The sequence below is a fragment of the Perca flavescens genome, chromosome 17, assembly GCF_004354835.1.
Source record: "Perca flavescens isolate YP-PL-M2 chromosome 17, PFLA_1.0, whole genome shotgun sequence".
Lineage (NCBI taxonomy): Eukaryota > Metazoa > Chordata > Actinopteri > Perciformes > Percidae > Perca > Perca flavescens.
In genome coordinates, this window is record NC_041347.1 from 24,257,331 (window position 1) to 24,284,981 (window position 27,651).

Sequence of the window (27,651 nt, forward strand, 5' to 3'; positions counted from 1 at the left end):
TGGAGGGGCTCAGTGGCAGCGGTCATTCTTTCTCATATTGTTTTATTCTTTTTCCATGATCCAAGAAACAAGAACCTCTCCTCATTTTTATTTTATATTGTCCTATTCCTCTCCTCCCTACACCCTTTTCTCATTTTCTGCTTTCCCCACTCCCTTTACTGACTCCCCTCTCCTGCCTCTTCCACCCTCCCTCATCGCTCCTCATTATCAGGTCATCACACTAAACCCAGCTCTTTCCTCCCTTGCTTTATTTCTCTTATCGCCATCATTTTCTTCTTCAATCACCCCCATTCCCATCTCTTTCTCTTTCTCCTGCCCTAATTGTTTATATGCATTAACATTCAAGAATCTATAGCTTGGTGCAGGTGACACCCTGTAATTTGACATCCTTGCCTTTCTCCAAGGTTGGAGAGAGATGCAATCTATGACAATCTATGTGTGTGTGTGTGTGTGTGTGTGTGTGTGTGTGTGTGTGTGTGTGTGTGTGTGTGTGTGTGTGTGTGTGCGCGCACGCAACGTAATCTAGGGTTGTCACACGGCCCCATGCCACTCTCCGTATGCTAATCAATGAATGAAGCTCTGCAAAACTCTCGTCTGCCAACTAAACCCCACACCTCAGTGCTGATATGTCTATTAGCCATATGTCAAACTCCCTCTTTGTTTCTGCCTCCCCCTGTCTCTCCCCACATCTCATTCTCTCCCTTCTCATTCAGTGGTTCCTCCTCTCTGTAATTCTGCGCCGCTGTGTCTCTGTCGCTCCCTCCTATTTCTTTCTCCATACTTTATTTGACTCTCCTCCTGTAACCCTCACTTCCCCTGTGTTCCTTTACTCCTGAACACTCACTCTGGTACTATGGTGGTGGTGTATATGGTTTGCGCACCAAATGTAATTTCATCAAAGTACACTCTCTATTTCTATTCATTGTCAATGACAAGTGTGGGGCATGATGGGATAGATGGTGAAGGAAGCTAGTACATGTAAAACATTGATATTATGTAAACAAGAATATCCGTTACAGCTTGAGGACCCATTTGTATTTCTTCGTTCTGCTTCATATTTGAGTAAAAAAGTGGACAACACATTTCCGAGGGTCTATCACCAGTTTTTGTGGTTTTAAGGGTTGGTAATAAATATCACACTGTATGGAGTTGAGCTCTTGGTCTAAATTATATGTGGTGTTATGTAAAGTGGCCTGTAATATCAGGTTTGGTGCTTGCACACTCAATAGGTAATGCTACCTTGGTAGCTTTTCTATCCCATCAAAGAACTGTATATACCTAGATCACTAAAAAACATGAAGCACGGCATGTTTTTTTCACACGGACTCTCCATATGTGATTTTATTTCTACATAATGAAATCAATAAAATGACAAAACAGATCCTTTAAATAATTTAAGACACAACCACAAGCGATGACTTTCCATAGCACTGCAAAGAAAAGTGGTCCTGCTCGCTCTACATATAGCATTGCTCTGCTTTTATAATAGCACTCCTACTGCTATACTATCCTAACCAGCACCAGATGAGATTCAGGAAAGGAGTCTGTCATTTAGACAGACATGCTGACAGACAGGTAGAGGTGAGATAAAATGAGACGTAGTCGTGCATTTGGCTTGATGCTTTTGCAAGCTTTGAGACAGGATGACAGAGACAGACAGAAGGGCGTGGAACCAGGCAAACAAGAAGGCAAGCAGACAGTTATAGGGGCAGTTAGACAGGCAGTCAGCCCTGGCATTTTGCAGCAGATAAGTAAGCTATCAGAGGAGGGGGATAAATAGCAGAGTAAAGATTGGTCCCGGCCCCCTCAGAGAGGAGCGGGGGGCCACATTGCAGGCGTGGTGGGCAGATAGCCCCCTGCTCTCATTATACTCTGCCTAATCCAAAACGATGTTTACTCAGAGAGAGAGAGAGAAGGGCCACGCTTATCGAAGCACCGCACAGTCCTCCTAGCGTGTGTGTGTGTGTGTGTGTGTGTGTGAGAGAGAGAGAGAGAGACAGACAGACAGAGAGAGAGAGAGAGAGAGAGAGAGAGAGAGAGAGATGTGTTGAAATGAGCCTATTCCAATGGAAAAAGGGATCAGGAGTGTCTCCAAGGCAGACTCTGTTGGCTAGAATGTCGATCCTAATCACACATTGCCTGGCTCTTCTGGTGAAAGGCGAATAGGCTATCTAAACCTGCCTATTCACAGCATGTGTGTTTACCATACCAGCTAGGCAGAATGATCATTTCGTAATTGCTATTATTATTAACACACTAACTTGACCTAATCCGATTTATCAGGGGATGGAGATCCTTAAAGACCACAAAGCATTTTGCTTTTATGATTTTGAAATACTAGAAACTGAGATCAGTAAGAATTGTCCTTTTTCCCTGTTGACTTGTGTTTGCATTGCAGCATTTTTGCATCCATTCGCCTGACTGCAGTAATTATTCTACTGCACCTATATACTGCAAAAAGGCTGAAGTACTCTATAGTACTTGGTGTTTTGTCCTAATAGTGTTCAGTTTCTTAGACATAACTCCTCAATTACAGGAAAGAAACTATTTACAATATATTGTTTATTGTATTTACAACAAAAACTGCTTTACCTCTTATATGAGCTACTGTTCAGACATACCTTTAGAGCAGTACGGCAGTTGCTGGCCCATCCATCGCCCAAATACATTTTTTGTTGTAGATTGATGCTGATTTGTATAATGTATCTCAAAATGTTTATCTTTAAAATGAAAACAGACTTTCGCTGTTGTTTTAAAATAACAATTTTAAACAATAAAATCTAATCGGTAAAAGTGTTACCCTTTACAAAGTACCATATTTTAGTAAGTATCATAGTGTTTTCACAGAGATCTCACTGTTTATTGTCAGTTTGAAACCTCTCAACTTGTAGGGGTAACACAAACTAGGTGCAGCAACCAGCTCTCTCATGCCTTACTATGGGGCCATGCACACAAACGCATGCACACACTTTTACCTCTGTACACAATCTTTTTAAATCTGTCTCTGTCTTTCTCTTTGACTCTCTCACACAACACACACATGAGCTCTGTAGTCTTGTGAACTGTGTGTACCCTGTCTAGGCTGGCCGGGGTAATCCTGGCCTCCACTAAAGTAGCCGTGTGAGAGGACAGATTGTCAGTTGATCATGGCCAGCCGAGAGCCTTATCCCTTATTGGATCGGCCATGGAGGAGGCTTAGGAATTATCTGAGGCCTCGCTTAATGTGGAGACGGATCACCGCCAGAGAGCCACGGAGCCTGAAGACATGCTGGGCCGGAGGGGAGAGAAAGACACTGTGTGTGTGTGTGTGTGTGTGTGTGTGTGTGTGTGTGTGTGTGTGTGTGTGTGTGTGTGTGTGTGTGTGTGTGTGTGTGTGTGTGTGTGTGTGTGTGTGTGTGAGAAAGTAACCAACAGATAGGTGTGTGGTTGTGTGTATCACTATGTAATAGTGATAGAGGCACGTGCGCGTGCGTGCTCAAAGCAACATCATGGACCACTTAACCCCATCTTGACACCGCTCTCTCTCTCTCCCCTTCCTTACTCTATTTTTTGCCTGTCCTCCTCACCTCCCTCCCTCCATTCCCATTGCTCCTCTTCCTCCTGGTCACTATAACCGTGCCTCATTTTCGCTCCTCCTCAGCTTCTTCATCTCTGCCCCCCATTTTCTTTCTCCTCTTGCTCTCATTTCTCAGCCCATCTTATGAGCCCCATCTTTCATTTTGCTTTCACCTCCATCCTGCTTGACTCCCTCCCTCTATCCCCAAACTCCCCTCCCTATTCCTTTCTACCACCTTACTGCTCCTCTGCACTCAAATTGTTCCCGTTCTCCTCTTCCACACTGTTGTTTGCATTTCTCTCCACTCTTAACATCTCCCTCCTCCTTCTCGTCTTCCTAGCTCTCCTCTGTCTCTCCTTTTACTCATCCTATCCTTTCTATAGCACTATACAGCAGCATTCTGTCCTCAGCAGGAGACCTGTGTCTGAAAGAAAGGCAAAAAAGCAGACATTTTATTTTCTAAAGATAAAAAGAAACAAGTGAAATTGCTTGCTTTGTTAAGGAAAACTGTTGTCCAACACCTCATATCTCAGAACCCTCCAGTGTCACTGTAAATACAGCAGCTGACATCAGTAATGCATGTCCTTACATTTTAAAGCCATCACAATGGCGATCTGCTGGTCTTATATGTTAACTGACCTTTTGAGATGGCTGTCAGAGACAATTTAGAATATGTCAGACCTACAAAAGGCCGTCTGTCTTTCAACATTTGGACTATTTAACATTTGGACTAGTGCTTTAACTTTGTAGACTTTTAAACAGTCTGAAAAACCGTGATCAATATTGCTTTCAGCACAAGCTCATTTAAGCAGATCCTTTTATCTTTTAAATGAAAGTGTTCAGGCTGTTTGTAATTAATTATTAGTACTGAGGACATAGTAACAGCCTTGTCCCACGTACTGTTAGCTTAGCTTGGCTTAGCTGGTAAGTAACTTTAGGTTATGTTTCCCTAATTAGTACCTGGATTCCCTTCAGATATTTGAAATAGGCCTTTAGCTAATTCCATCCCGGCTGTCTGATCCCGGGGCATTCAAAGGCCAGTGAGGATGAAGGGTGGGGGGAAAGGATACCCTGATGGCCAGGTTACCTTTCTTAGCCTGCTGCCACCATGGCCCAAACCTGGATAAGCAGCAGAAAACGGAGGGATGGATGGATAAATCCATCTCTGTGCATGGGCTTACTGACAGCTACTGAGGCCAGATTAGTTCTGCCATAAGTCGTTAAGAGTTCCCAGGGTCACCCCCAGGTCACCAGGATGTGGAGGGTTTAGGACCATGACATTACACAGTAGATTCAAAGGGTAGCCGCAACCCAGACATCTGATTGGTCCAGCAGACCTCCCACCTCCTGCTGTGCTGTTAACATTGTGTCTGAGTTTATAAAACACACTAGGAATGTAATACTGCAATACTCACGCCTTGTATTTAGCTGTTTTGTGTTCATCCTGCATGTCTTCATCACATATTATGCCATACCATAAGAAAAAAGGCACACACTACCCCAAAAGGCTTCACATATGGTTTTTGGGGTAAGACCATTGACAAGGTTTAGTGCCATTGGACGATAAAGTACTGGACTGATACACATACACACACCTACACTGCTTCCTTTCCTCATCTAGTAATTGAAGGTGAGAAATAATTTCATTATCCTCAGGAAGAGTAATCTGCTCTCTACTCCTGATCTCTTCATTTCCTACAGTGCACCTCGGCCTTAGACACCCACACACACCCACACACCCACACACACAAACACAGAGTTCCTATCACCCTGGGCTATTAATGTTATTGGAGTTGGGGATTAACCATCAGATTCACATATGCTTTACAAAGCTTTATTACTTAGAGCTGTCTGTCTTGCTCTCTCTGACACACATGCACACACACAGGCACATAACTTTGACTTAAAGAAAGTTAATCTGGGAGTGTGCACACCAGTTAGTGGACAGGAACAGGCCCTCGGGAGAGGGAATGAAAACACGGTGATAAATATCTGGTTTGGAACTTATTGCATTATTGGTCAGTTATTACTGTACTACATTATTGGTACTGGACCTAATTCTTAGCACATTGTATCTTGTGTTTTTTTTTTTCTTCATGATTTCAATCCCACATGGCCTTTAGTCATCTTGGTTTAACACTTACAGATTTACAATCCCTTTAGGGATGTGTAGATGCCTCAAAATGAAACAACCCTGTTTGAATTATCCCCCTAAAACCTTCATCTTCAGTGATGGATGGTGTTATACTAACTTACACCACTACCAAATTAGATGCCACTTTCGACTTGTGCACACCATCAGAAGTCAACAGCAGAATGAAAACCAAATGAAACTAGTCTAGAGTGTGGGGTAGAGTGGCAGATAACACACATTTTAATGTTGCGTTACCACCCTCTACTGTTCAGCTGCCCAAGATGTTCTGGGTGGCCCTTGATGTCAAGTGTCATGGTGACACACATCTGTGGACACAGAGGGGAGGGGCTAAACTGTCATTTCACGGGGCAGAGGTGTGTGGTGGGACACCATTACATTTCATGTCAACACATAATCACAAAGGGAGGGGTCAAAGTGGAAAGGGGAGAATTAGGATGCAGTTTAAGACACACAATACCCCCACACATAGACCTGTTCCAGTTGCGCCAGTGTCTATGCTCATTCCTGCATCACAACAGGGCTTATAACCATTTGTTCCTCCCTGCCTGTTAAATACTGGAATTGAATGTAATTACTGCCTTTTATTGATGGGGGTAACAAATGTAGCACATCAGGCTTTGTTCTCTACCTGCAGTGACCCCAGTCAAGGCCAAATCCCACTTAAACACTGGATTTGACAAGAGTATCTAAAATCTATTTCACGATAAATTGTCTTAATAAAGGTAACAATAAGTATTCATGAAATTCATCAGTACATGACATTTCCTTTATTGTGCTGGCCTACTTTTTTTTATCTGTGTCTAGATGAATTACAGTATGATCAGTTAAAGATTCTGAACTGGACTTTGGGCTCATCAGTTGGTTTAATGTCTTGTTAGATGTGATTGTTATAGCTTTTTCAATCTTAATTATATGGGATCCAGGCTTTTTAATTATTGAAAACTGAGATTAGAGTACATTTAAATTCAGTATAGAGATTCTCAATGTTGCTAATTTACAAAATATGGTTCACTGTCCATCCCTTACACAAACACAAGAGAATTTTTATTTTTCCCACTTTTAACCCTTGTGTTAAAAGTAGCACTTGGTGCACTGCACTGTTGTTTATTTTGAGTCAATCTCCAATGCGCCGTTCTGCTGCCATAAATTCTCACTATTGCACCAAATGTTTATTAATTCACAGCTGAAAATACTCCCAGACAGAAAAGGTTGAGAAAGTCTTGATAGATGGACCAATTAGACTACTAATTGTAAAACTAATTGTTTTTAACTTTCAATGGGATTTGTTGACAATTAAAATTAAACAGAATAACACCAGCCTTATCCTTTAAACACATACTCATTGAGAATGAAATATATATTTATAAAGAATACAAATTCTGAAATATCAGATGTTAAGATAGTTTCCAGCATTGCACTACATACACTTAAACCATTGTTATACTGACTATGTACCATTTGACAGTATAAAGTTTTCCGTACTGTGCTGTGTGACAAGTGCCTAGCTGGAGGGGAATAACAGATGAAATTTAAAATGTCACCTTATTTAAGTCTTGCAGGTCTTGACACTCTCTAGACACACAGTATAGCTACTCTGGCATTGTGTGTGTGTGTGTGTGTGTGTGTGTGTGTGTGTTTGTGTTTGTGTGTGTTGTGTGCTGTCAGGCCAAGTCTTAGAATGCATTTTTTTTTTTTTCTAATGGGGAAAAGGAATATTTGGACATTTTATCAATAGGCATTATTAAATCCTGCTTGCTTGAGCTAATCTTGGCAGACCGGAGCAAGGGGAAAAAGCGAGAGCGAGAGAGTGAGAGAGATAGACCCAGAGAGGGAGAGTGAGAGAGCAGTGATGTCTGCCCCATGAGATGAAGAGAGACCGCCTGTAAGCTGCTTATTATATCGACTACCACCTTTTCTCTCTCTTCCTCTTACCCTGCCGCACTCCCCAGTTTTCTCTCGTTACCTCACTCATTTTCCATCTCTGTCTCCCTCCCTCGCTTGCTTTCTTCAACTCATTCTATATCCCCTCATTCTCTTTTCTCAACAACTCCTTCATATAAATACACGCGCACACACGGATGCATATGTGCACACAAACACACATACACGGCGCCAAGCCGAACCTTCTTGTTCAAAGCCAGAAGCGAAAAGCTGAAGTTTTATTCAAATGAATGTTTACTTCTTCTACTGCCAATGTGTGTGTGTGTGTGTGTGTGTGTGTGTGTGTGTGTGTGTGTTGAGAGAGAGGGAAAATAGCACAAAGTATGCAAGTGTGTGTGCGTTAGTGTGTGTTACATGCACGGCAGAAGGAGAAGGGCTGACAGTAGGTGATAAGCCAGACAGGCCTGCACACTGTGATTATCACCCACCGGACCCCCTTTCACACACACACACACACACACACACACACACACACACACTTGCATACACAGTGTGTTGCAGGGATTTAGGATAGACAGACGGACAAACAGAGACAGAGAAGCCTTGGATCACAGGCAAGGTGGAAACCACAAGAGAAGCAAATGAACACAGACTGGAAAATACAATGCATTCAATTATGTTTCACTGCAGTCTCATTGTTTCTATATCAATATTAAGGTGTTTTGATGTTGAGACACTGGAATCAAAGCACTTTATCATATTAGTGATGCTATAAATGCCTGCAAATAGAGATCTGTCGCTGAAATGGATAATCATCAGTTAATAACTGAGTCTCTAACACTCTCTCGGTCTCTCTCTGATTTAGGTGTGTGGCCGTCTGAAGAGGTGATGGCTCATTATTGTCTGCAGAAACGTCACATGTTCAAGTGAGTTATGCCACTCTTTAAATCTGCTCACTCCATTGTCAAAATGTTCGTTTTACCAAGAAAACAAGGACTAACAGCTGTGATTGTAATTTTTGTTATTTTTACTGTTTTTATTTGAGGAAACTAAAGTAGTTCAGTAAGAAGGTCACACACAGCTTCAATTAGAAGTTAGAAGCTCACGCAGCAATTATTAGGTCTGAAGAGGTTAGTTATACAGGAGAAAAGCCAGTCATTGAGATTGTGGCAAAACCTTTCACAGTGTTCTTTTTCATTTTGTGACTTTCGATTGAATTAAAGACCATTTTTCCAGTCAATTTCATCATTGAAGTTTTCTTTAAAATAGTGTTAAAATCTTGTCTCATCTTGTTCTCGTTAACCCAATATTGTGTATCATCTCGTAAGCGGAGTCTTGTCACACCCCTACAATTGAGAGATTCAGAAGGATGTTTGGCAGCATTTCATGACCCTCTTTTTACCATGTTTGAGTTCACAAAAGCATGACAGGGAATCACTTTATAATACAAATAAGTAAGAGAGACATTATTCTTCCTGCACAAACATATTGAAAAACATTGCATTTGTTGTAATAACAGATTGTGGAACAGTAGAACAGGCTGTTGGATCCCTCTAATTGAAATCTGACCGGGACCTGCAGTAAACACCTGGCACTTGGTGTCATTCTGTACCTTTTTATGCCACGCTGTGTTGTCCTGTGTTGCTCTTTCCCCTGCTCTCATCTGCTGAGCACTGGCCTGCCCTGCGGCACAGGGATGAAAAGCACCCAGGCAACGTTGATTTCCATTTAAGGTGGAACGTCACCCTTTGATTTCCTGTTTTAACATTCAAGAGGCGAGGGGCAAGGAAGAGAGGGGTATTGATCAGAGCAGCGTAGTGAAGGTCAGCAAGAGAGGGAGGGAGGCAGGGAGGGATGAAAGAGGACAGGGGAAGAGATGGAGGAAAAGGGGAGATGAAAGGAGGAAAAGGGATGGAGAGAGGGGTTGAATGAACATGCAAGCGACAGGACTGTGTGCGTGTGTGTGTGTGTGTGTGTGTGTGTGTGTGTGTGTGTTTCAGATTCCCGCTGATTGAGCTTGTGCTTCTCAATGTTCAGTATTCAGCTTTCAGGTTGATGGTTCAATTGATATTTCTTTCCCTGCTGTGTTTATGTGTGTGTATGTGTTTGTATGATGTGCATCTACTGTACAGTGTGTGTGTGTTAGTGCTAAACTGCTAGGTTTCGGCTCAGCAATGTGAATCTCACTCCCTCTATTTGCTCTCTCACTCTCTCTGTTTCCCAGGGGTGCAGTGTGCGAGTTAGGAGGAGGTATGACTTGTCTTGCTGGGCTCATGGTAAGTGACACGCACACACACACACACACACACACACACACACACACACACACACACACACACATAGATACAAAGATATCTGTGGGAGAAGTGGCTTGGCTTCCCTAATGAAATTGACCCTTTCCAATCAATAAACAAACAGCATGGGCACACAGTATCCATACCTATTAATATACATATCATTCACTTCTTCACTTCTGTGTTTTTGTGCCTTCTCAAGTGTATGCATGCACACTCTTTACCCACATTATTAAATCAACAGTAGGTCACATGTCAACTCTTTAGTCTGTGGTTAGCTCCTCACAAAATCCTGGGTGTACACATCCTAAGTCTCCCAGGTTTGTGGTCGAAGTATAATATATTTTTTTATTATTTTTTGGGCATTTTTAGGCCTTTAATGACAGGACAGCTGAAGAAATGAAAGGGGAGAGAGAGGGGGGAATGACATGCAGCAAAGGGCCGCAGGTCGGAGTCAAACCTGGGCCCGCTGCGTCGAGGAGTAAACCTCTATATATGGGCGCCTGCTCTACCAACTGTGCTACCTGGGCATCCTGGTCGAAGTATAATTAACAATGTGTATTACTGCTGAAAACAGCTCCTACATTTCTGTTAGTGGAAATTCAGAAGACAATGAAGAAGAGAAAATGAGTACAACATGAGTACAACCTAATCACAGTCGTTTTAAGTACATACTTCTGGCAAAAGAGTCTAACAACCCTGACCATTTAAAAGCATTGTTTAAAGTATACGGTAAAAGTACATTGTTGCATATGCAAGGTTTTTCTCATGACAGTAGAGTTAGTTACATAAGAAATACAGCATCCTGTCCATTGTTAGATTACTCTGGAGTTGGAATTTCAGATGTTCTTATGTCTAGATAATTGCACCATTGAAAGATGATGATGTGTTTATTAACTGGAACAAATATCAAAACAAAGCTAAGTTTCCTGGCTGGACAACACTTGCTATGTCTGTCTGTCCCTGTAGACTGTGACACCGTGTCACTTTCATACATTTAATTTATTACAGCATGTAAGCTCACAGATAGTTTTTTTTTTTTTGTTTGTTTTACCAATTAGCTTTAATTTGCTTTCCATTTTAAATTGGTAAAACACATTCCTTAACTGTTAATATGTATTTATATAGTATTTGGTCCTCTAGTTATTGTATTTTTTATGTTGAATTAAACAAGGACTCAAACAAAGGTCATTCATGAAACACAACACATCCATAGTAACAAAGTCAACCACACTTTTTCTCTTAGCTTAAGAGTTCTCTGCTTAGCAAAAATTCTACTCAACAGCATTGTTAAATGTCTTAAGAGAAAACATTCAATTAGCAACTTAAGATGCCATTAAGGCAGACTCGATGGTAAAATAAAATAATTTGTGAATGCCCCACACACTTGATTGTATGAAAACCAGAATCACAAAATACACAGTATAGGAGCATTGATGCATCTTATCACAGCACCTACTTACTTACTAACTTGTTTGTTAAATGAATGGCAAATTGGAATTAATGCACAATAAATACTGACAAAGCACTGTCTGAGTATTGCAGGTTTGATATGGATGTGAGGGAGCTTTTTTTTCCCCAAACAATTTTATATTTTAAGAATTTGGAAAAAAAGGAGTACGTTGTATGTAAAACCAGTCTTTAAGATTAACAGGATTACGTTTGTATCCAATATAATGATTATAATATGCTCTTTCATTATGCTTATCAGCAAACTCACACAATCATCAGACCACCTGAGTTGTAACTCCTAGCTATATGAACTACCTTGGGTCTTAAATGCTGTCGTGTATTGACACAAAACACGCACACGCACACACACACATGCACACTGACACACTCAGATATATCACAGTCTGTCAGCCATAGGGTTTATTAGCCAGGGTCTTAAGGGCCCCTCCACATAGCAGGCGTCAGTGTCCCATCGATCTGCAAGATGCCATTCTGTGTTGTGTTGTGTGACTTCTACGTGTACGTTTGTTTGTGTGTGTGTGTGCAGACAGACAGTGTGTGTGTGTGCGTGCGTGTGTGTGATTGCATTCCCTACGGCTGGGGTGTGTGTGAGAAAGCTTGGTTTTATCTCTTGGCAGTCAATACACCATGTTTTGACATTGGTAGCTTGAGATGGAATCCTTCCTTCACACCTCTCTTTCTCCTCATCCTGTCGTCATCCGTCACTGACACCACATTCAACTTTTTTTCTCTGTTGTCCATGTGAATAGTTCATTAATTATTCCTTTAGTTGTTGCATTTCGTCCCTCCCTTCCACCCCACTTTTTGTCATCATTTATTCACCCCCTTCCTTAATTCTTTATTTTCTGTTCTATAACATTTTCAGGTCCTGATTTCAATCCCCCATTCCTTAACTACACATCGTCCAACAGTGTCCTGTTAAACTGCACTCTAGATTTCAGGATAATATTATATATAATTCCCCATCTTCATGCTGATGATGTAGACCAACCCATCACAGGAAGCATCCATCTACAGTACCTTGCCACATGCAATCAAATCAACATATGTCAACATTGTTGTTTGTTCTTGGCAGAATTGAAGCTCATGCCCTGGCCATTTCTGAGGCATGGTTAACCCCCTCTGTCCCTGGCTGTCTTCTCTGCCTTAAAGCTATGATCTTTTTTACATGGATTGCACTGACAAGCCTGGTGAAGTTTTTTAACCACCCTACACTCTAGGGATGGCAATGTTGGTTCCGTTCTGTCGGTCCATCACTTGGGTCCAGACTGAAGAAACTCAACAACTATTGGAAATAATTTTGTGCAGTCATTTATGGTCCTCACAGCAAGAATCCTAATATCTTTGTTGATTTTCCAAACACCTTGCACCACCAGCAGGTCAGCATTTCCCCAAACTTTTCATCTAGTACCAACATCAGGCTGACAATTTTGGTTCAGTTAAATGTCTTGACAACATTGAAATGGCTTGCCTTGAAATATGGTACAGACATTGATGTTAATAACATTCCCATCAGTCTCAGCTATACTTTGTATATAGCGCTAATGAGCAAATGTTAGCATGCTAATATGCTAAGATGAAATGGGGAACATGGTGACCATTACCTGCATGGTAAAATAGTCATTGTGAGCATGTCATGAGCTTAAAGTACTGCTGTGCCCAAGTACAGCCTAACAGAGCTGCTAGCATGGCTGTAGACTCTTAATCTTCTTTCTATTTTGGCATCCAAAAAATATAGTCACAAGTCATTTAATATGGTCAGTTAAGAAAAAAATCATTATAAATCATTACTCAAGTGCAAACACTATAAATCAGAAATTATACACTACGCAATAACTTCCTAAAATAATTCCCTTGTAAATTACTTGACAAACACTTAATAATCAGTAACAAAGCACCTCCAAAATAACTATAAATTATTTTGTCTGTAAATATGGTGTTCGTTCTAACCAATCAGCTATCGGGGTGCCTCAGGGAAGAATACTTGGTCCCCTACTCTTCCTTAGGAGAGTGTATTAAACACTGTAGAAATGCTGACTTTTGTGTTGCACAATGCTTCATTAGACAGATGGACATTTTAACAAATTACACATATTAATAAATGTATGAATATAACAAATCTTAAAAATGAAATGACAAAATACATACATTTAGAACGACACATGTTTTCTGATCTGATGCTACTATCAGCAGGATGACATAATTTGTTAGTGGCTTCCAAAACTGTTACAAAAACTGTTGAAAAATAAGTCAGTTTTATGATGTGACAATGCTGTGGTTAAGGTTTCATTGGTCTTAGGGAAACATCATGGTTTGGTTTTAAATTACTTCGTTGTCATTGTTACAATAATACACTTGGTTAACTATCCTGTTTTTTTCATGCCTGAAAACAAATTGCGTTGACTCAAAAGTTTAAATTACTAACTTCACAGCAGCATACAGTTTGACATTTTGATAACCTTTGTTTAGATTAAGATGTTTGTGAACATTTGATAGAGCCTGACTGACTACACATGTGTGTATAGTGGTGTTGGAGGGTGGAGGGTTGTTGCAGCGTTGGGCTCCTGATCTTTCAGCTGGATGCTCTGATTCAGCCTGGAGGTCTCTTCCTCCACTTGAGCAGATGGTGGGACGCACAGCACTCAGTGACCCTCTTATACACCCTGCAGGGCCTTAACATGTGTGTGCGTCTGTGTGAGTACATGTGTGTCAAAGCATGTGTGTGTGTTCTGTTTGTTACAGAAATTTTCATACACTTGATATGCTACATGCCATATGAGTCAAGATTGCAGTGAATCAGCCATATAGGATTGTGTGCATACCAACACAATAGCTACAGTACCTGAACTTACACTCTCTCTCTCTCACACACACACACACACACACACACACACACACACACACACACACACACACACACACACACACTCCTTAACAGAAATTGACAGCCTGACACACACTTGATATAAAAAAAGCATCTGCAAAGAAAAGAGAATGTGAAATGATGAGATTATAGTAAAGCACACACCTCTATATCTATATCTCACGCACACAGAGACACAGCACAGCACAAAGCTTTCTATCCATTCTCCTGTCTTGCTCCCTCTCTTTCTCTTCGTCTCTCACAGTCTGCACCGCAAAGTTATATGAAGGGCATCAGGCAGGCCCGGCGAGCCGAGTGCAGAGTGACAGCGGCGAACGGAGTGATGGCTCGGGCCGATAAACACCCGCAGTGAAAAGGCTCTGCGCTTGCCATCATCCCCTGTCACAATGCAATTACTGAACAGAGTGATAGCAAGATAGCAGCCCCCACCGCTAGCCACAATGATAAAAGTATTGACTGATTTGATTGAATGATTAGAATAATGCAGACATAAAAATGGGGTGAAGATAGAGAGGGAAATGGCATGGAGGAGAGGGAGCAATAGAAAGAGAGTGTGGGGCGGGCTGGGCTGCCAAGAGTGAAGCTTTGTAGATACGGTTATGTCATTATTTAGTGTGTGTGTGTGTGTGTGTGTGTGTGTGTGTGTGTGTGTGTTCAGATGTTTGCTTCATCTAAGGGTGATTTTGTTTTTTTTCTTTTGTTTCATTTCTCTGTCTCTTTCCTGTGTCTCTGTCTCTCAGGTTGCCATTTGTGCTGACGTGAAGGAAGTTCTGCTATCAGATGGGAACGAGAAGTCCATTCAGAGTATCCTTTCATCGTCCTCTCTCCTTCTCTTTTTCTCTATCTCTCTATCTCTGCCTCATTCCTCTAGCTCACATGTATTTATATCCATTCATATGGATTCATTTATGTAAAAACTTTTGTCTTATTTATTTAATTTAGATTATTCAATTAAAATAAACAATGTGTTTGTTTGTGCATTCCTATACACAAACAATCACAGATTCAGGCAGATTGTGGTTTTCAGACACATCCCATTAAATATAACATTTTTACATGTGCAGTGTAAGATTTCACATGCGAAAACATGAATTTCACATGTGCTTTTTGAGTCTGTGAAATACATCCAGTTTCCACAAATTACATCCTCCAAAGATATTCATTCAGTTGAACCTTTTTTTAACAGTTTCAGCAAAAACTAAACATTATATCCTAGTTTTAGCTAGGTGTACCTAATAAACTGGCAACTAAATGTATATACTGTATATACACCAATAAAATGCTAAGTAGTAATAGTAGTGCTTAATCAGTCATTAATCATTGTGCCAGTCATTATCTATTAAACATCATAAACATCTTGCAATCTAAACCATTATTATTGCTAATCAATTCTGCTATTATTTTAATTTCGTTCATGCTATGTGATCAAGATTCATTACTTATGTGATCTATTTTTCCAGTGGCTCTGCTGTAGCTGTAGTGTCTCTTTTAGGCAGAATCATAAACTAAAAGTAGACTGTGTGCTGTAACCTTGGTGTTTCAGCCCTGAAATCAGAGATTCGGTTGGACTGAAGGAAGAATAGCGAGCCACCTCTTTTATATTTAGGAATAAGCAGCAGATGGGGCACTCACAGTAACAAATACCCAGCACTGGCACTCAACATGGCATCTACCAATCCTAGCTGTCCACAATGCCATGTTAAGAGCATTATAATTGCCATCCTGTCAGATTTAGTTTAAGACTTCATCTAATGCAAAGGCTAGGGTTAGGGCTTGATGAGTGTTTTAGAAACAGGAACAATCAAGGTTTGTTTAAAATGTTTTTGTGTGTGGTTAAGGTTTAGGCCTATAATTACAATTTTAGGACAAATCTTTAGGTGAGATTTTTTTTTGCCAACATTTGTTCTTTGAGTGGGTTATTGATCAACTCTGTCAGCTTGCAAACCATATTGCTATTCTTTACTAGCCATTTTACTCTTCTCTCTGTCTGATGTCCTTTGTAGGCTCTTGCTTTCCCACTCTTTTCTTCCCATCTTCTTTCATCATCCTGTCCTTTTTCTCCATTTCTCCAAGATCTTGCTTTATTCACTCACAACTGAACAGACGAGAAAAAAAGCACATTTCTTCCCCATTGACCGACATGGCTCTTCCATATTTAGCTGTGCTTACAATATCTCAGTCTACAATGCTCCTTTACTGATCACAATAAGCCCAAACAATAACATTACAGAGCCTGTTACGCACGCACACACACACGCACACACACACACACACACACACACACACACACACACACACACACACACACACACACACACACACACACACACACACACACACACAAACAATACACCATTGACCAACTGCTTTGTTTCACAGAACAAACACAGAGAGAATTGTAAGTGAAATCATAGCGAGAATGGATTGAACACACACAGAAAGAGAGCGGGAGGGTTAAGAAAGACAACAATAATTTGCTCTGGGCTCAGCCAAATTGTCCCATTCACATACTGCAGGCACTGTGTGGCATTTCCTCCCTCTGAGGAAGCTGTTGGTCTTAGCCTTGTGCTAATGGTTACTGTTTGTCTCACATGCCCTTATTGTGCAGCCTGTGTTACAATAGAAAGAGATAGTGGATTGTGATATGGCTCAGTTTTATACAGTGAAATGGATGAGGAGATAAGCAGAAAAAGAAGTTATGAATCAGCGACATGTAGTTATATATAGGGAATAGATTTTTCCCTTTCCTTAGAAATTGTTGACCTCATTTAGAGTTCAGAAACACACACAAACACCATGGAGAGGAGAGACTGTTGCTGTGACCTTGAATACTCATGTTGAAAATCAATTGAAATGTTCCATTAAGAATGATTGATGCATGCCATTGGCTGCTACTTGTCTACTTCACGTGATGGGAGCAAATATTCCTCCACTTTAATGTTCAATAATACTCAAATCTGTCTCTCTCTTTCACTTTTTCCTCTTTATTTTGTGTGTGTGTGTGTGTGTGTGTGTGTGCGTGTGTGTGTGCGTGCGTGCGTGCGTGAGCTGACCTCTCCCCCAGTGGTGTGCTGGTGATGAGATTACAGTAAGCTGCTCTGCTCTTCGCCCTGTCATCCCTATACATAATACACTGATGCACAGGTGTCCAGCGTGTGCGACTGTATATAAATGTGTGCTAACCTGCATATTATTGTGTATTTGTGTCTAAGAGGCCTCTTTGATTTTGGATCGGCTCTCGAGCTATCAATCCATCTATGAACTTATCACGTATTCCTGCTCTGTCTCTCTTGCTCTCTGTCTTTGTCGATTGGATTTGTCTCAGCTCTTTGCAGGCTTTAAAGACAAGGAAATCCTAATTGAATTGCTTTGAAACTCCACAAGCCAGTGTATTACTAGGCAACTTGACATCAATCGCCCTGCCTTTGTGTGCGTTCATCTGCACGTCTGTGTTTGTGTGCAATAGGGACAGTGTGAGTTTGTGTGTCTGTGGTTAAAAGCTTTCCCATTGATCCAGCCAAAGGCTGCTGTGATCTGCTTCTGTAGGCTGGCTCCCTATCCCCGAAGATCATCTCTGCTCACTCATGCTGTCTCTATGTTGGTGTCTACCATATGTGTTTTTACCTAAAGAGCGTCTTGATGTATCTCTTTTGTGACATGATACACCACTCCAAAAATCTGAATATCTTTTGATATTTGGGACAGTTTGAATCTCTTGATTAGTAAGGAAATGTGGATGGTAGAGGTAGATGACCAATGTTCTTTCTTCCATCTTAAAATCCACATGTTTTGTGTTTCAAACATGCAACAGTATGGTTCACACAAACATTTGTATGATATTTGGCAATACATTTGGATTTGCAGGAAAGATTATTTGAATTAGCAAATATATATTAAATACACTCATCAGTGGTGGTTTTAACAAGTTTTTAGCAAACATTTTTATCTGTAGAAAAATGCTATTAAACAATTCTGGTGAAAATTGGTGTAGCCTCTGTTTTGACCCTTTTTCATAGACACAGGCCATCCTCACATTCTAAACATGATGGCTTTACTATAATTTGAATTTCAGCCCACTAGAGGCCTAACTGCAAGGATTCAGTTTGTGATTTGTATCTACTGTAAACATATCGGCCATATGTACTGTATGAATAGAGAGAACATTTATTTAGTATAATATGGGATCTTCAAGCATTTTCCTGCAGTTGAGGTTGTAATGTGTGTGTGTCTACGATGAATCCTTGACCATGGCATGTCAGATGTACGAGGGCTGGCTGAGAGAAACAGGAAAGCTGGAAAGTTTGGGTCAACACAGGTATCTGCCAGGTGAGCCTATTTCCTTAGCTCTTTATCTTTCTATTTACCATGTTAGATACCTAAACCTAATCATCACCAGAACATCAAGTCGTGTACAGTATTTGACTTAACTATTGACTGACATTTTCACATGATAAACACGAAATTGTTTTGTTCAATGCCATTGTCAAATACCTAATTGTAATTGATGGTTTGGGACCAACACATCTTTATACCATTGTATTGTATTATTCTCTTTTATGAATTCTATGAATCGCTAACTTAAAATACAATCAAATCAGATTTTCATGTTGAATAAATGTCAATTTCATACAGTTTGTCTTTAAATATCAGTAAGATCAACCCTTGTTAGCTATATACTGTAATATCCATTCTTTAAGTATAATTTGTGTGTTTACATGCGCACAGAGTCATCCAAGCAAAATGATTCCCTTTGATAGACATCCAGAAACCATCAAGATAACTTTCCACTACACACACACACACACACACACACACACACACACACACACACACAACTCATATGCAAGGACGGGCTAAAACGTATTTAATTGTCTCAAAAAAAGCCATTTTACCATTGACTGAGTGTTTTGCTCCCCCTATCTCTTCCCTCCTCCTCTCTCTCTCCGTTTCTCCCTCATGCACATATTTACATGAGTGGAAGATGGAGTGAAAAAGTAAACGTATAATTAGGCTACATTACTTTGATTGTTTTCTTTTCAGATTATGCCTGCTGTCATCGCCGCACCGCAAGAGAGGGCGAAGGGCACGATGCGATTGGACAAGGGGAGGGAGAGGGAGGGGCAATGTTGCGTGATGGTGTGTGCACATGCATGCGTATGTGTGTGTGTGCTCGCGTGTTGGGACCTCCTGCCGTGAATCGAGATTGTGTTTCTAGCAGGGCCTAATGTTTTGTTTACTAAGTGTTAATAATGCCTAATTAATAATCCCCCACTCTGCCTAACAGTCTGTGAGAGAGAAGGAGAGAGAGGGGAAAATGGTGTGGAAGAGGAGATGGAGGAGAAAGCTGTGAACAGTAGAGCCCTTACACAATGCGGAACAACCAAATTATATCCAAAGAAAAAGAAAAAACGGATGAATCACTGGTAATCTACAACAAAAACGTCAATAGTGTTTAGCATTGACCAGAAAATACCAAGTAGCACATTGTCTGAGCGCTGTGAGCGATCACTAACTGAGAAAGACATCAAATACAGACTGGGTGCTCATTGAGATCAGAGAAAACCGACCGTGTCAGTTCTGCCAACAACAAGACATGGAGACACTGCAACACCTCCTATCATATATATTTTATTTTCTTGAATAGAGTTTTTTTATAGTGTATATAGGGTTGTATAGTATATATTGTGTAGTAATGTGTGAACTATTTGTTTTTGTTTTCCCCTTTCATTATGAAACATTATACTTACAGTATATCGTAAACCAGGTAGATGCTGCTCTGGCAGTGTTCATGCCAATAAGATAAAGTGGAAGAGAGAGGACAGTGAGTGAAAGTTGAATAGCAACATGTATGTTTTGCGTGTGTGTATGTGCGTGTGTGTTTACATGGCATAAATGTCAAGTGTCATGTCAGAAGCTCCCTCTCTTTACCTCACAAATTACATGTCTTCCCTCCCTGACACTTGTTGACCTCATTTCCATTCCAAGTCTCAACGGAAGCAGAAACACAGTGTGTGTCAGAGAGAGCAGTGTCGGGGAGCTCAAAGTGAAAAGAGAAAAGAAGCAGGGAGTGACAAACTGCTGTTGCTCGCTGTGCAGTTTCATGAACACTGGCCTTCTTCTGTCACCGGCTCTGCAAATATTAAACTTTGGTTTTGATTCTGTTTTATGTGTGCTTACAGGGTGGTGAGGTGGGACTGTGAGTCAGACATTACGGCAGTAGAGGGTCACTTTGACATTGTCATGTGTGCAGACTGGTATGTTCACACACACACACACACACACACACACATATTATCTCTGTGTGTGCGTTCTGGCATTCATTTTCATTTCTGCATGACAGTTCTTGCATGCCCCCCCCCCCCACACACACACACACTTGCGCCTGGACCTTCCCCTGCCTTGTCCACACACACACACACACACACACACACACAGACACACACACACTTACATTCACACATGCATATGCTCAGATGCCCGCCTGCCTCCATTTTACACCAAATTGCCTCGTTTTCATGCTTGGTGTCCCAGCAAATGGATGACTTAGGCAAATTGCAAATAATTGCGCTTGACAAGGAAGAAGGCACCATAAGATAAAAAAAGAGTTAAGGGCGGATTTAGGGAGGAGTAGAAATGGAGATGGAAATGGAGAGAGAGAGCAACATAAACATAACAATTAGACTATCGTTCATTGAAATGTAGATCTCGTGGCCAATTGAGAATCACATATTTTTTATCGCTCACTTGTACTGTGTGAGGTAGAATGTATCAGGATTTTTAGAGTATCCCGCACTGTGACATCCTTGGAAAAAAACATGAAGAATGGGAAAGAATTGAAAAGTAATTCCCTTCTTTAACTCTTTGTAGCAAAGTATAGTGTAGCAAAAAGGATGGTTTATGCAACCTTGACTTGTTTACACGCACGCACACACACGCACGCACGCACGCACGCACGCACGCACGCACGCACGCACACACACACACACACACACAGGGCTATAGTGGTAAATAAAAGGGTAAATACACCTTGCTTATTAGAACTACTGCATCTTGGCACTAGTCAGTACACACCTACAGTATCTATTAGAGAGAGAGAATAAAATGTCTGAGAGATGAAGAATTTTAATATTTTTCAAACTATGTCAAGAATGCCAAGTTGTATTCTTTGACATAAAAAGGATGTTAGGACTAAAAAATATATACGTACATGATCAGCATTTAAAGAAAAACTGAAGTTGTGCCATCTAGCCAGACTAGTCTCAGAGAGTAATGATAGCATCGCATCTTAAGCTGTGATTCAATGCAAAGTGACAAAGTCACAACCATTGGAGTATCTGGCATTTTTGCAGTCTCTGGGTGGGGTCGCCAATGCTCCGATCCCAATATTAGGAGGCCAGAGGTGTGCAGGTGTGGGAGGAGTTAATGCAGGAAATAAAGAGGGACTTTACTTTGGCCTCAACAAGATTCAGCAAACCTTTAGAAGACTCTGGAGGGAGAAGCACAGGCTTGCCCAGAGTGTTTCAGCTGAGAGTTTACGGCTGACCTTGACTGGTTGTCGTATCGTGAAGGGAACACTTTGAGGAACCTTACTTTACTTCCTGGTGAAGTTCACTGAGGCAGTTTAAAAAAGTCTGCAGTGGGAGAGATGAGATGCTTATAGCAAACACATTTACGTCCGTTTACCACCACATCTGCATCCTAGCATACACACATGAACATACAAACATACACATGCTGGGAAGATGGACATGCTGTTGGATGAAGTGAAAGTACTTGACTATTTTCCAGCTTCACAAACACTGAACAAATTTAGCGTGTGTACAGTGTGTGTGTGTGTGTGTGTGTGTGTGTCTATCTGTCTATCTGCACGAGTGTGTGCATGTGTGCTAAGTGCAGCATTAGCAAACAGCGTTATCATTATTGTAATGTCACGGTCATTACAGGTAATAGTCAGGTGCAAAACCCAGAGAGAGAAAGAGAGCCGGTAGCTAATAGATGATATTTTACAGTGGACTATGCACGTGTGTGTACAATAGATAGATGCAGACAGTGTAAGAACAGAGTAAATTGCATGTGAATTTCTGATATTGCAGGTTCTCCAGATTTCCCATTTCTCTCCGCAGATGTATGCTTTAGTCATGGGTTTCAGTGGTGTGTGTGCTTCTCTGTGGTGTCTATCTTTTCTGCGTATGTATGTGAGTGAGCGACTGTGTGATAATTGCAGTGGTGGTGGTTGAAGAGTGATGGCTGACCGATTAACGGGCGCATCGTGGTGATGATAACCTGTGAAAAAGGTCAACAATGTGGCTTCCACTCCGATTAATTATAGCTCCCGCCGGTAGCAACGGAACCACCGCTGAGAAGCAACGGAGCAAGGAAAGGAGAAGAGTTTGGTGGAACATTGTGTATCAGCAGTCTTATTATGTGCTAACTTCTTTAGATATCCTGCCTATCCTTGAAGAGGGGGTATAATGCAAAAGTAGAACTGTCGAGTCTTTGATTGGATTTTGCTTTTAGAAATGTTGTTTTAGTGGTACCGCTCACTGCTTCACCAACTTCTTAACGTGATAAAATTACCCCACTCGAACAAGACATTATAAACTGCCTCTCTGTGTGCGATATATCTTGCTCTTCCTACTCTGCCTGTTTAACCTATCCAACCAAATAAAGCTTAAAACACAGTTCCCCATCAGGAAACAATAAAAAGGAGGTGTAGAAAAGGATGATAGAAAGAAGATGAGTGAAACAAGTGGATAATGGAGAGAATGAGATGCTGGTGAAATCAAAGAAATGTAAAAGAAAGCGTGTTACTCAAGAATGTGTTTAGCTTATTGTTACTTCACTTGGATGTTTGACATATACTGTGCAGAGTTTGACATTTTCACATTCAGCTGCTGAAGGAGGAAAGTTTCTCTGCGCTCACCTTAATTCTTATTTGAACATGTTTACCTATGAGCAGGTTTTTGTTAACCTGACTCCACCAGATGGATTGCTTCGCATTTGCTCGGCATATCCATCTGGGAACTTTCCGTTGGAGAACTTTTGGGAAGGGGCGAAAATACTGGTTAGCTGATTGGATAACCCATCTGTCTATCACCACCTATGTTGGCGATAGACGGGCCAAATCAACCAATCAGATCAAACTCTTGCCGAAACCAGTCGGGAGAAGAGCAAAAACATCTTTGCCTCCAAGAAAAGCCTCCAGTGCCGTTTTTTGCTCTTGTTTCAGTGAAGGAATACTTTCGAATTCAGATAAAACTTGCGCGATCGCTACGCTCATCTCATCCGTGGAAGCTGACATGTTGTTTAGACTAACCGTCGCTTCTCGTTGCGTCACACCTAAACCCGCCTCAAAACCAACGCTGATTGGTCGGTCGTTTGGCAAACGGCTCCAAATTTTCTCTTTCTCAAGATGCCAGACTGATCTTGCGAGTAGAAAACTGGAGCTCGCGAGATCAAGACAGTCTCACGAGGCTAGGATTTTGTGACATCACAACTAGTTTTCAGCCGATCATGACCCAGTATGCAACTTTACACAAGCGTGAAGCCACATTTTGAAACCTCCAGTGCACATACACTGAGCATGGAGATATCAGTGAAGTAGGAGACACCTTGCGTCCAGCAGTGAAACCTTTACAACACAAAAGTTTAATATTCATTGACTCTGGATTTTATAATGAGGACACACACACACACACACACACACACACACAGGTGGTAGGTTCTCACCTACCACCTGTGTGTGTGTGTGTGTGTGTGTGTGTGTGTGTGTGTGTGTGTGTGTGTGTGTGTGTGTGTGTGTAAGACAGTGGGGGGAGATATGGATTCCTGCAGTGGGCATGTGGGTGGCAGAGGATCCTTGGCTGGGATGTTGGCATGCCTGCTTTCTCCAAAAGCTGTCCATGTGTGGGCACTCAGATAAAGCTGTGTGTGTGTGTGTGTGTGTGTGTGTGTGTGTGTGTGTGTGTGTGTGTGTGTGTGTGTGTGTGTGTGTGTGTGTGTGTGTGTGTGTGTGTGTGTGTGTGTGTGTGTGTGTGTGTGTGTGTGTGTGCGTGTGTGTGTGCATTTTATCTATTTTTGTACTATATATGTCATTTACATCTTCTGCACATTCACGCACTTTTTATGCACACACACCTCTTTTTTTGTTTTTCTTAAGAGCTGACTGTACCTAACCAGGGGCCTGTTTCACAAAAGCAGAATATCTAAATCCAGGATAACTGATAAAGCGAGGCTTGACCTAATCTGTCCATTCTGGCTTGGTGCGTTTCACGAAGGCCAAGCCAGGCTGAGGAGGAGCGACTAGGTCGAGCCAGGCTGAACTAATTCAGATAGATGCGCGTCCACGGCTTTCCTCAAAAGACCGCAAGGTCGATCACAGATTTACTGATGCCAAAATGGAGAATACGCATTGTACATACTTTATACAGAGTGAGCAGCAGCTTCTTGTGGAAGTAGGATGACGTGAAACACATTATTTGTATAAAAAGAAAAGAAACACGGCCGCTGTAATGACAGCGAGAGAAAGCGTAGCAGACGATCACGGACCAACTGAATGCGTAATTGTAGCCTAAATAACTGACCACGGCAGCGAATCGAAGCCATCATAATCATACCATTCAAGGATTAGGCTACTAATCATTTGCACAAATTAAGTTGTACTCTTTGCCTTAAAAGTAAGCAGAAGATAAGATTACTCAGGAAATTTACCATGAAGATCAATTTTCTACAACGCTAGAATATGATGCGTAAATATGTCTTTCACTCTACTCCTCTCCCTCTCTCTCATGGACTAAAATATAAATGTCCTAAGTCATATTAACTTCCACTGCTCGCTTTTAATGCAAAGTGCACAACTGTTCGTTTTTGCAAATGACAGTGACTCATTGAATGGTTTCAGTTAAGAGCAGTAGTTCTTAAATGTATATTTTTAGATATATCATTCAGTCTGTCCGTTATTATCTCGCGTTTTATTTTATTTTTTTAATAGAGGACGAGTTTCCTTCTCTACATATTATATGCCTTGCTCCCTCATATATATGAAAATAAAGACACTGAAGAAATTGGACTCTAAAATCTAGAAACTATAAAGATAAAGTGATAAATTCCATGCACACTGTAAACATGAATGGAACAGAGTATATTCATCAGTTATATCACCCCAGCAAAATATAAGGTCAAAAACCATTGGGGTGTCCTCTCCCTGTTACATGAATGTACAGTAGCATACATCACTATATAGTTACTGGTCCAGTGAACTAAGACTATCATTTAAAACACATTTGAAATTTTTTTTTATTTCAGACAGCAATATAACAGTAGCAATGAAAAAATAATGGTCACAACTTTAAATAATTAAATGAACAGCAATACACCTGTTGTATTTTAATCCAGGCTGATAACAATAGGGTAAAACCACTGCTGGGTGATCAGAAAAGGCTCCAGGATTAAATAAATCCTGGCTGTTAGCCTGGTCGGGAGCAGGCTAGCTGCACAGAATAAATCTCCATGGTGATTTATGTGCCTCCGCTTTCGTGAAACCGAGTCAAGGCTAAATTCATCCAGGATAACTGGGGAAATCCCAGCTTAATCCCTTACCTTGGTTTTGTGAAACAGGCCCCAGATTACATTAGGAATTTGAACACATTGCTGGTACATACAAACACACAACAACTTAAACACTACTCTGTTTAAAGCTCTATGTAGCACAATAGCACAAGCCTACAGAAGGTCAGAAATATGTAATGGCAATCTGTTGCACTTTCGATGAAGTTGAGACAATAAACCAGCGATTGGTGCTGGGTGCTTTCAGATTATGATAAATCAAGAAACATTGTTTTTTAATCATTTATATATTTTAATTAATATACAAAAACATTATCACCTTCTGTTGTGGTTTGCCTTTCTGTACTTTCTACTGCACTGTTGTCAATTTTGGAGGATCTTAAGTCAAACTTAATGCTTCATCACTTTCTGTAGAAGTCAATATTACATCGCCGGTACAATATTTTACTGTAAAACAAATCATCAAATATTCTGATTCTTCTGTTGTCAACTTTGTTTATTTCTTCTCTTTTGCTCATGTTGATCTGTTTCCATCATCTAATTTTTTTTTTCTGAATTGCAGTCCTTTTTTTTTCATTTAATTTGTTGCATTTTCTACAGCAGCACTTTGTTTTTTAATTTTATTATAGCGGAATGAAACCGTGTCAACCCTTTTAGTTTTTGCAAACTTGTGCTACATACTGTATGACTACAAATTGAAATTATTAGAATTTGTGTACGAGGTCTATAGAACATTAACCACACTAAAGTAATGAGAACATTATTATATAAAAATATGTAGAGCCCTCTGTATCATGGGAGCTTAATTGTGTCAGTGATAAATATTTGATCAACATAACTTCTGTTGCTCATTCTGATCTCATTTAGGTTGTAGTAGCAGTACTGGTGTTCTTTTGAATGAACATGTATTACTATTTAGAATTTTAGTAATTCCAAACAACCAGCTGAAAATATGTATCAATCGTATGTTAATTAATTTAAGATTTATATTCGGTAAATATGAACAAAGAAACCAAGATGCGTCCGGCCTTTTTACCACTTCAACAGAGTTATTCTTGGAAGCACACTTAGTGTCTTTGCCAAGAAAAGTGTAAGTCGCTTTCAAAGAGTGACATTCCACTACACATACACCATTGTATACTGCTTAATAGGATGAAAGAGTGAAACCAGTGTTGTGCTGCCTGATAGTTTTGGTATTAACTGAGTTTTTAAGAGGGTCTAACACGCTTATGGCATTGGACTTCACTAGCTCTGTATAGTGTTAGCGTGTGTTGTTTTGTTTCTTTTTGTGAACATGGTCACGAGGTTTTGTTACTATTGCAGTCTTAAGTGGTGTTGTCCTATTTTCCCACATGATAGCACATGTGGTAAGAGGGAATTTCATACCGAAAGACACTATAAGGTTTACTAACTGACTAATAGCTTAAAGGTTGTTGGTTCAATTCTTGACAGTTAGAAGAAAGTTTGGTTTAGAAACTCTGATCTGATTTTGACCAAACTGAGGATAATACTAGCTCAGTTTTTGTTTGGCTCATTTTGGATACAAGCAGTGGTGGAATGTAACTAAGTACATTTACTCAAGTACTTAAGTACAAATTTGAGGTACTTGTACTTTACTTGAGTCTTTTCTTTTCATGGACTTACTACCTCTACTCTACATTTTAGAGAGAAATGTTGTACTTTTTACTGTACTACATTAATCTGACAGCTTTAGTTACTAGTTACTTTACACATTTTTGCACACAAAACACGTGTCGTTTATAAAATATGACGTTTTATTATAAATTAAGCTACTCAACAATATAACGGCCTACAAATCCATCTGAAACGATTAGCCGATGAA

General features: G+C 40.6%; 1 protein-coding gene across 2 annotated transcripts in view; it reads left to right on the forward strand.

The window, feature by feature from the left end:
* The window catches only part of camkmt (calmodulin-lysine N-methyltransferase), a 118,873-nt gene that overhangs the window by 77,100 nt on the left and 14,122 nt on the right, over window positions 1-27,651 (forward strand). For both annotated transcript variants that reach the window (XM_028602731.1, XM_028602730.1), the window contains 5 exons: window positions 8,458-8,518; window positions 9,817-9,868; window positions 14,984-15,047; window positions 18,503-18,569; window positions 20,423-20,497. In XM_028602731.1, the coding sequence (XP_028458532.1) occupies window positions 8,458-8,518; window positions 9,817-9,868; window positions 14,984-15,047; window positions 18,503-18,569; window positions 20,423-20,497 (319 nt within the window). The remainder of the gene's footprint in view (window positions 1-8,457; window positions 8,519-9,816; window positions 9,869-14,983; window positions 15,048-18,502; window positions 18,570-20,422; window positions 20,498-27,651) is intronic.